The sequence below is a fragment of the Lissotriton vulgaris genome, chromosome 9 (genome assembly GCF_964263255.1).
Source record: "Lissotriton vulgaris chromosome 9, aLisVul1.2, whole genome shotgun sequence".
NCBI lineage: Eukaryota > Metazoa > Chordata > Amphibia > Caudata > Salamandridae > Lissotriton > Lissotriton vulgaris.
Window position 1 is genome coordinate 475,268,883 of NC_141697.1, and position 11,289 is coordinate 475,280,171.

At 40.7% G+C, this 11,289-nt stretch overlaps 1 protein-coding gene across 1 annotated transcript in view; it reads left to right on the forward strand.

Moving 5' to 3' along the window:
• Positions 1-9,340, forward strand: part of LOC147690293 (coiled-coil domain-containing protein 170-like) — a 638,795-nt gene extending 629,455 nt beyond the window's left edge. Inside the window, exons 12-13 of the mRNA XM_086937932.1 lie at positions 7,764-8,000; positions 8,465-9,340. Coding sequence (XP_086794058.1) covers positions 7,764-8,000; positions 8,465-8,695 — 468 coding nt within the window. The 3' untranslated portion in view covers positions 8,696-9,340. The remainder of the gene's footprint in view (positions 1-7,763; positions 8,001-8,464) is intronic.
• Positions 9,341-11,289: the final 1,949 nt, after the last annotated feature.

Consider the following 11,289-nt stretch of genomic DNA (forward strand, 5'->3'; position numbering starts at 1 on the left):
ATTTTATATATGTAGTTTATATGTATATAGCATTTATGAGAGTATTTATTAATATGTATATTTATATATTTATTGGATGTGCTAGAAAACATCATGATTTTGCCAATTTTCACCCATAAATAAGGTCTGTTTAGTAGAGCTGTAAAGGAATCTCTAAAAAATACAACTTAAAAACTATTTCAGTAAACAACGTTCAATAAGAAATTTGTCTCTAGTTGCACACCCATTGACAGTAGCCACCACAAGATCTGGCCACATTACTAGCACATACTTTGTTAAATCAATGATTTAAATATGAGATAAGACATGGATATGATCTTGACATAAAATTAATAATTTTTAAAAACAACACACTTATGCACTTTATTTAATTGCACATTCACTTTAAGTTAACATAGGCTGAAGACAACAGATTCATTCATCTCCTCTAGTCATTAAGCCCTCACAAATAGATGCATTGAAGTGTAACTGCAGTGATACATTGATCAAGTTATACTGATCCCATGAGGCACAGGGTCAGACTTGCATATGGCCATGTCTGAACTGGGGTGGCAGAGTCGGCTAAAGAACGGTGATGGATTAAACCCAGATATGTTGAATGGGTGTGAGTGTTTGATTGGTTCAGATGCTCCGGCCATCACCACCCCCTTTTGTACCACAGGCACCGATGAGAGCCATTGGATTTTAATAAAGCGCTTATATATATATATATTTTACTAGTGACCTCTCACCCGAAGTCACTGGAGGGCCACTACGACAGAGAGGCTACTTCCACGACTGGGCCAGTCACTTAAATAAAGTCACAACAAGGATACCCTTATGGAAGAACCTCCAGGAAAACAGTAAAGCACTTCTCTTTAATAGAAAACAGCAGTGCAGAAACAAAAACTTGCTTAAAAGAATCAAATGGCCATTGCCAAGAGGTTCACAAACTCAACAATTCCCGAGACACACAAACAACACGTGCAGCGCGAACACACAGCACAAGCCACCAGAATATTAAATCGCGCTAAAATGCTGAACCCCACACACGAGGGTTTTTGCTTGATTTATTTTGTATTCTGTACCAGCGAGGTCCTTCCATACAAGCGGCACACCAGTCAAACGGGCCCGGGACTCAACTTATCTTGCAGCTGTTACAGAATGCACACGCATGTTACTGCCTAAATAACACAGTGAACGGGGTGTTTTGTCTTTGTTCACCACTCTAAACGCATGCTAGTATGCGATGAACACAGCGAGTAAAGGTCGAAAATAATCCTCTGTAATGTATTAATTCACAGTTCAGGAAATGCACATCTGGACATGCGCCCACGTATAATTTAAAACATTTTGATGTGCATGTTTTTGTATACATGAATGAAATGTAATGATGATGACTTGCACATTTTACTGTCACAAACTTTTCTATGTCCATCACCTCCCTACCCATTGCTATGGCAACTCACCTGTTCAGTCTCCTCATGTGTCACATGTACTATGGTATAAAAATGTTCTTTCACCAAGGTGAAATCAGATGAAGTGAACAAGGCAGACTTGTCCGCCGAAACGCGTCTGGTCGTTTGGAATAATAAACACTCTTTGAAATTCATCCCACGGAGTCGGTGCCTGTTTTGCTACTTTGAAACCAGGATTGGAACTATACATATATATGTACATACATATACAAAAACCTCTAGGTGTTAGCAGCAGACCCCGTACGTTAGTATACACAGATGAAAGCTCTACATCACAGATTTTGTCACGATCTCTTCAGTAGAAAGGTCCCTCTGCATGTGTGTGCTACCTATCTGTGTATACCTATATGTCAGAATCTATGTGTTTTCAAACAACATCTGCATTTGTGTGTTTTGTCTAGGTGCTAGGGCCTGACCAGAACAGAATAACAAGGGGCATTGTTGTTCAACCTTGTCTACAGGTTCAGACTAAATCCCAGGAAAGGGACAGAGCGCAAAACAACAGTGTTTTTGTGTGAAAGTGCATTGTGGCATAAAGCAAAATATATCTGCAGGGTAACATGTGCAAAGCAGAGGACAGTCTGCAATGTCTCTTGCTAACATAGGGAAAACGACAATAGACCTGCACAGGACTTAAAATGAGAAAAACTTTCAAAAACCTGTTAAAAAAAACCTTGTGTCCTGGGCAGACCTGAAAAAATTATCTGCTCACACTTGCAGCAAAATAGTGCTTTATTAATAAAACGGTTGGATTATTGTCCCCCTGTGCACACACAACCTGTGTGGACACAGTATGTCCTAAAGCAAATGATGTTGAAGCCCCTGTATTGTTGTCTAGCTCTGCAGCTCAAGCCAACTACCTGTGCAAGCCTTTGCTGGTGCATCAACCTCAAGTTTCTCCACATCCCTGGGGTACTTTTGCTATATTGTTTATTTCTGCTCCCCTGGCTGAAGTCTTTGCTGCAAAGTTTACTTCTCAGAAACTATCTTGGCACCTGGCCTAATTTCAAAGAATTGCCACATCAAGATTCCTTGGGTGGCTATGATGGCTCAGCTGGTGCTGCAGCCCCTGGCTGGCCATCTGAATCTGATGAAGACATCTTTCAGCTAAAAGTGAAACAGGATAGGAGAGCAAGACAAATATGTCTACTCTCACCAAAGTGAAATGGTGAAATAAAGCAAAACGAATGGCATTTTCATCTTCTGAATAAAGACATCCATATGTACCAATCAGAATTCTTTCTTAGAGTGTGCTTTCTCTCCTGGATCTCCTGCAAGTGTCAGGTGGGGGTCTTGTGAGACCCTCCAAAATACTTCTGGGCTCATTACAAGGCTGGCAGTGCATGGGCTGCCAAACTCACCTGGGCATGGTGGTGGCAGTATTCCGACCTGCTCAATTAGGACCAGGGTGGTTGGGCCACCCTGACACCACTGTAATCGCCACTGATCAGAAATCGCTGGTGGTGGTACGACAGTCTTGAGGCCGCAATATGCTTGTTGGGGCTGCTGAGGCCCGTCAAGCATAGCACAAGTTTCCTCACTTCCACACTTTTCATGGTGGTGCGACCACCAGGAAAAGTATGGCGGTGAGGAAACAAGGGGGCCCTACAGGCCCCCTGGTTACTCACATCATGTGGATGCACAGGGGGAGTATATCATGTGCAACAGTACTTGTATGACATGGACTGCATCAGTCCATGTCATGCAACGACCCCTTCTTTTCTTGGCCCCTGCTTGACAGATCACCCCAAAACATTCCATGTGCAATCTAGGCAAAAAGAAAGTTCTTCAAATGGCACCAAAGTTTTTCAAAGCTCTAAAAATGCATTTCTCATGGAAACACAATCCCAACTATAAGTACCCAGGAGTGACCGCCACTGGGTAATCTATATATATATATTAGATACTCCATCATATGGTCAGAGTTTTGTTGAACCTCCACTGTTAAACTACGAACATTGTGTATTTCACTTTCGGTGATAACATCCTTTAGAACAGGCTACGTACTGATTAAATCTAACATTACTGCTATATACTGAACATTCCCCAACCTAATCTGATTTGAGCACACACAAAGTGATTTTCAATTGATATATCTATCTATCTATATCTATATATATATATATATATATATATATATATATATATATATATATATATATATATATATATATATATCTATTCATACCACACCAAACTTCACCATCCAAGAAGGCGCTGACTCCGTGTATCTTAGTTCAAGGGTGTTTATTTCATATCAACTTCTGCTCAGACGCGTTTCGGCGGCAACCTCCGCCTTGCTCACTAACATCTGACTAAACAAAATAACGCTTTTATACATGTTTCAAAATGTCACATGAGTCATAATGGTCAGTCCTGATTGGCATTGATTTGTTACCATGGTGACTGTAAGTTACACCCAAACAATTACGTGTTTATCCCAGTTCATTCGTTTCTCTGGCAATTTATAATACATTTCTTTGTTCCCTTACTTTGATTTCAGTAGGCACACACTTGTTATATATTTACAATCATGATTAATGCATTTATTACATCCTGTCATTACTACATGTAAATGATTGGTGTTTAATACCATTGGCGGGAGAAAACCTCTGTATTACGTGACACCTTGCATGTCTTCGGTGTCATGGTGGATCTGGCGTATCAGAAGGGAGGTGTGTTCCCCTACTGATCGTGATTGGTTGCCTAGACCTCGGTTCTCACAAATAGGCTCGGCTCTATTAAACATCGGTTTGCTCGCCTAGTGGCAGGGGCAGAACAAGTTTGCAGTTGTCAAAGCGCCCTCGTGTAATCAGTGAGTACCTTCCTGTTTGTTTCTTGCGAGCCTCTCGTATTTTGAATCGCTGAGGAGAAATGCCGTGTTGCGCTAGTGCGCATTGAATCTCCTGCTTATGGATGAAGTCTCTTGAGTATAGAGATCAGGGCGTGCCATACTTGCCATTTGGGGGTGTTTACCATCAGATCAGGGTTAAGTATAACTATGTGAAAAAATAAGTGATTGGTTACAAATTATCGCGTAAGTTTTTGTACAGTGTTATAGGGTACTCGGGAAAGATAAGGAGCTGCTCTAGATATGTACACTTAGGGCTTCATCTGCATTGAGCCCTATGGGAATTTTGGAATTCAGTAAGATTATATATCTTGATTCCTATATATATATATATATATTTATATATAATTTATATATTTCATTATTGAATGCCACCTCGTTTGTGACCTGTAAAACTGAGCAGAATTAGGGATTTATTTAGCAAGTAAGGAAAGCTGTGAACTAGCATTTGAAATGTGCATCAGATAAGTCTCGGATAATATTGAGACCTCATTTAATAAAAACGCGTTCCCCAGCCATGCCATTAGGTGTGCCAAACCAGATTAGGGTGGGGCAGGTTCAGCATATAGAGTTAATGTAACAATTAATCAGTACGTAGCCTGTGCTAAAGGATGTTATCACTGAAAATGAAACAGGCGTGGCCAGCACATATAAGAGCAGTGAGGCGGGCGGTGGGGTAGAAGACAACAGACGATGATGTAGGTAAAATTAAACAAAAAACAAATAAAACCACTTACCTTGCGCTCGCCACATTTCCGAGTGGGCGATGTGGTGAGCGCAAGGTTAGTGGTTTTATTTATTTTTTTATTTAATTTTACCTAACCTGGCATTTGCCAACTCCCCCACACCACCGCTCAGCCACTCCATCGCTCTTACCTGTGCCAGCTGCGCCTGAAGTGAAATAACATTTTTGGGGAAATTTTCAGCAGCAAAGCTGTCACAAAATGTCCATTGAGGAACAGTGGGTGTTCAACAAAACTCTAAGCATATGATGGAGTGTCTAATACACCTGTGAGTGAAACATACTTCGTCGTTTTTGTATCGCCCTGAAGGAAACAGGACCTCTCAAAGGTTTAATAGAGGTGTGATAGGGGTTATACAATTTGAGTGGAACAATTGAGTAGGTTGGAAAGAAGCGGTATGACAACATTGTGGTGAAACGCCACTGTATCATAATGACGTAGTTGGATGAGTCATCATTTTCACTCAGCAGTTGCGACTGGATTGGGAAATAATTAGGGCTGCTACATGGGGCCTGATGTATTAAGATTCCCAAATCGTAATTTGTATCAGATATCTTGTACATTTCTAAATAGAAATCTACTAAAAAGCGTCTGGTAGAAGCAGGTGCAATTTGCACACCCAATTCTAGCGAATGCACGTGAACCAACCTCTGTTTTAATAGGTTGGTTTACAAAGTACTGATTTGTAATGGACTGCAATCCCACCTATCTTATTAGTATGAATGAGGTGGGTAGCAAATTGAGACCCTCCACGATTGGTTAAAGTCACAGGCATGGAGGCTACCTGGGGTTAGGACACCATGTCTGTGACTGCTTCTAATTAAAGCAATTTTTTTAATGCAGTCTGTTGTCCTAAAAGAGTGGGATACATTTAAAAAAGAAAATGAATACTTTTATAAAAAATAGCATGCTCCTAAAACCTTTTTCTTCGACATTCCTAAAGAGGAATGAGGCCCTTGGAAACCCAGGGGCATATTATCAAGGGGGTTTATCTCTGCTTTTTTGGCTTTAAAAGCCACGAAAGCGGAGATAAAATTATCTCCCTATTACCTAGCTGTCGCTAACACCAGTTAGCGACAGCTAGTAGGAGATAGCGACCATCTTGGGCCCCACTTTGCATGTCAGTGATATTTATCACTAATGACATGCAAAGTGGGTGTGACAAGATGTTAGCGACTGGAAACAGTCGCTAACATCGCTATCTCCTATTACCAACTTTTGGAGATATTCGCGCTAAGCGTGAATATCTCCAAAAGCTAACACCTGCCCTGAGCAGTTCTTAGCCATGTTATCCAATGGGAGGTGGATAACATGGCTAAGAGCATTAGCTCGCTAATGCATGAATATCGCGGACTTTTCAGCGATATTCATGCATTGCGGCCGATTTTTATCGCATTTGCGATAAACCTTGGTAATACCAAGGTTTATCTGCGATAAAAAACGCCGCAGCTCGGCGATAATTTTTTTCACGCTAACCAAGCAATAGCGATAATTATCGCTATTGCTTGGTAATATGCCCCCCAGAGCTTTCCACCACTTTTGAAATGTATGTTGCACGACCAGATCGCAAAACATGAATAAATGAAAGAACCTTTATTTGGAAGGGACGTTTTTATACACCCCTTCCAAATGACCACTCTGGGGCAGATTTACACGCCCCTTGCTCCACCCGTTCATCACTTTTCCCATGTTAAAAATGACGCAAAAGTGTTTCAAGGGGCTTGGAAAGAAGCCCCTCTGTATTTATTCTAAAACCCAAATTCCGATTTGGCAACCTTACTGAATCGCAATATGGTTTTGGCACATTCAAAAAAGCCAATTTGCGGCCCCAAAGGGCCAAATTTGACCTTCGCGATCATGACAATCGCCTGATACATCAAGCCCACAGTTCTCCCCTAAGAATGTTATTTTACTTCTGCCGTCATTGCCGTACTCCTTTCAGCTACCTTGACCGTGAGCCCCAGGTTCATTCTAAGCAAAATATTTACTGACCACATATAAGGCGTATTTCACACTGTGGCTGTAGGCTATGGGTGTTACTTAATTTTAGACTAGCTAAGGGCGGATTTTATTTTGTGTAGTAATTTCAATATTTTTGGCTAGTATTTTGCTCTGTAATGGGAATTGCGAAGATAATGCAATTGCCATACGTACGCAGTAATAATGCATTTGCCACCACCAGCAATTTAATGCTAAGCTGTTTTCTCCACTTACATAGCAGTTAAAAGGTAACTTCCCATGGATGGTATTCCTGCCTGCCTTTTCCTAGCAAGGACCACAATGTTTACCTTTTTCAAAGCACTAGACTAACGCAGATGTGAAGTTTTCCTGATTTTAAAGAGCAGATGGACCACGTGGGCCTCCTCCATGTTTTGCATCAGTATCTTATGGTAAAGAGAAAGAGCATTGGAAGCACGCAGGCTTAAACTCTAGCTGTCTTCCAGAAAAATATATTTGCAAAATCCGTTTAGCAGTTTCAGTGTTAATTGTTCCATTAGTCAAATTGTTTTTAAATTAAGGCACTATCAAACAATGCAACCCATTCATAAACTTTTTCATTTACAGCTATATAGGAGGTAAAGTGCATTTATGATTGTTATACAAGACTTAGGCTCTTGGCTAGGATATTGTCTCGTGTGTTGTTTTTGGCTTCGATGTAAACCACAACTGCCCACCCTTACACCACTGGAAACTGTCTTTTTCCCCCCTCAGAACAAAACTACCGAACAGAACAAAATTATCGACGGGCTAAATACTTCTTTGGAGAAACTTGAAAGAATTAAAGAGAAAGCTGCTAAAAAAGTGGTCAGCTTGAAAACCGAGTTGGACTACAGCGAGCTGGAGACGAGAGGAGAAAAGGCGAGGGCTCAGCACATGTTGGAAGCTGTCACTAATGAGCTGCAGACTGCAAAGAGAGCTCTCGAGGAAGTGGCGAGGAGAGAAAAGCAGGTGAGTCACTTCTCTATTAAAGTGAGTCATTAGGATCTTTTAGCAACTCCAGCGAGGCTGATTGAATGGTTTTGGTGATTGAGGCGCCCATTAGTTGTAATTTTGCTAACATGGCGGGTCCTTGAGGAGTTTTAAGAGACTATTAAAAAAAATCCCCCAAAATACTTTTTTTTGTCCCAAAGAAGTTGTGAACTGTCTTTGAGAAGAATAGGCCTAAATCTCTTCAGAAAGATGACAGGACTGTATTATTAACTGGTATTTAATTATAAGATATTGTCAATACCTGTGAAAACTGGGCATGAGCGCATTCATGCGTATTTCATCTAATGGCGGCTTGGTGTGGAAAGGTTTTTCTAATGCGAATGGTCTAATAACAAAAGGACATGATGTTATGACGTTGCTAAGGTGTTAAAACACTCTGGATAGAGGAATAACTGTTATTTCTTTCTCCTTTCAAACCACAGCTTGTTGACTTTAAAGACACCATTACTAGGATGATGGGATTCAACATTAACACGCTGGCCGTGCCGGAGCACGAGGTCATAGGACAGCTCAAGAAGCTCCTTCGTTCCCATGAACCGCTTAACGCTACTTCCAATGACAGATCAAAGTTACCCTATGGCTTAAGAACTGGCTTTGAGAATCCTCACCACAATGTATCATATGTGTCGACGTCAAGCAAGCCTAGATTTTAGTATGGGTCACTCTGCGTTGAAGAACATACGCGCCAGTGTTGCTATGCTTGACAGCCAACATCCAGCTGCAGATCTTATACACAAATTTGCAGTAACATTTCCTCCATCAGAACACCGCTAGCACATGTATACATCTATACTGTTGGGATTTCATGGGTAAATAACATTGGGCCTGATTTTGAGTTATGTGCTGATGGGAAATCCTCTGATTTCTGGAGGAAGTTTTGAATACCGAAGGTGATCCACCTTAGATACAGTCTGATGTTGGAAATGACACTATTGGCTTTCCCTTCAAATTAAGTATTACTACTAAATTTAAATTGCAAGATGTCATGCAACTTTTACAGTCACCAGCAATGTAACCCATTTTTTACTGTACTGTCTGGATAGATTGCAGTCATTGTTATTGTTAATCAGTAATTGAAATCACTAATGCTTAGTATTGACCCTGACTTACCTTAATTGCCCAACTGCAGTAAAATCTCTTACTATGACTCAAAACATGTTTGATATCCTCCATGTTTTTGATGCTTGAAGATACTACAAATACAGCAGCCCTCGAGCGCCAATATCACTTGGCGTGAGACAGGACTGGAGTGCTGTCCTCATTTTAAAAATAAAGTGAATATGGAGAGGTGTTGGTGTAACTTGTCTCTTAGAAGATATCTGCTCCTCATGGCAAATGTGGGATTTTCTCAAGAGGTAAACACATTTTTCTGTGCAACAAACTTTCTTATGGAACTTTAGAATTAGTTAAGCACATAACATATCTGGCGAAGCTGTGAAAAGTCATTGCTTGAGGTGCTACAAAATACATGGTATAATTCACCTTCTCTTTTCAGGCCTATTTGCAAATCCTTAGGCTATGAAACCGGGCTAACTTTGATCTCTTGTCGAAATTCACTTTGACCAGTTGAAATTTATTTGTACAGGAGGTAGATGCTGTCGGATAGTATGGATCAGGGGTGCTCAACATTTTGACTTATGTGGACCCCCACATAATCTTTACTGGAACCAGAGAGCCCCACTAATTCTAGATTGGCATTCACAGACCCCCCCATGAGTCATTATTGGAGGCAGGGGACCCTGGCCTAAACATTTTCGATGAATTAAACTACAATAAAATAAGCAAAAAGTACAGAAACAAGCATTCAACAAACAAATACACAAATCAAATATTTAATTTAATTCAATCACACGTTTTAAATCTGATTCCATTTTTATTTTAATGGCAAGGGTGGAGCTTTTCTAAATTCAAATAAGACCACTCACCATCCATACTATATATTCTGTTTGATGCACTTGCCCTACTCCCACAAATCAATCTGAGGATACTACTAAGGGCCTAATTTAGATCTCCGTAGACGGGCTACCCCGTCACTACAGTGACGGATGTCCAATGCCAAATCTAAATCTCAATATATCCTATGGGATTTATATTTTGGCGGATAGGATATCTGTCAACGTTGTGAAGGAGTAACCCGTCTGCCGAGATCTAAATCGGGCCCTTAATTTTTACATTTAGGCAATTCTACTATAACTGAATTTTTAGCATCCAATTTCAAATTCCTTCCCATTTACAGAATGTTTAAAAATGTAAATTTTACATTTCCCTTCTTTATTTATATACACTTTATTAATTTGTTAATATTATTTAATTTCTAAGCAGTCACAGACCACCTGAATAGGCTTCACAGAGACATTAAGAACGACTGGTACAGACAAACTTCCAGTTCGTGCCATTTCTGTTTTGGAACTAGTTACTGGTGTCCAATTGTGTTTCTTGACTTCAATTGGGATTAGTACTTTAAATTCATAGTAGAATATTTTCTGTTTCTGTATGCCAAAATAGATACAGTAAAACAATTTTAACTGGTCTATTAGAATTTATGTCGGGGCAGCACACTGAAAGCACAATTAGTTTGTTATAGGTTAAATACCAGAATGATTGGACTCTGATCAAAACATGGTATGTGCCCCCTTAACCCCTTCCCTGCTGCCGTCAGGCGTTGGCCGTCGCGAGCACTACCTCGCTGGTGCTGCGAATGTCCATGGGCCCACGTGGCCCCGCCCACTCCGCGGAACCTCTGCACTGCTGCGAAATAACAGCCGCGGCTAAGGTGATAAAATACATTGTTTTACCTTGAGCACCATCACAGAGAAGTCGTCTATTTTCTTTGTGTCAATTAAAGGTATGGTGGGTTGCTCTGAAATTCACCAGTGCTTAATTTGAGCTGGTAGTTCCCGGGGCTCGGCACCGGCACTTAACTGTCAACACTGGCACTTATGACAGTTACCACATGGTGGCGCTGTTTGGGTAATTTATAGATGAGCAGAACAACAGTTTTTTAATAATTCAATATACATTAAAACAACTAATACCTGCCAACCAAGCCATTCAGATGCCTTTTGGGGCCTTGACCAGTATGGATTGTTACTCTTGAAGCAGTGTGATGGTTTGTGGTTGTACAGGTACTGTCATTGGCAGCACTTGCACTGGCAATGGAGGGTGCTAACTGCAGTGGCTTCCTGACGAGAGCCCAGCCACTTATTTTTTGCAAATTAAGCATTGAAATTCACAAGGTAAACCCATT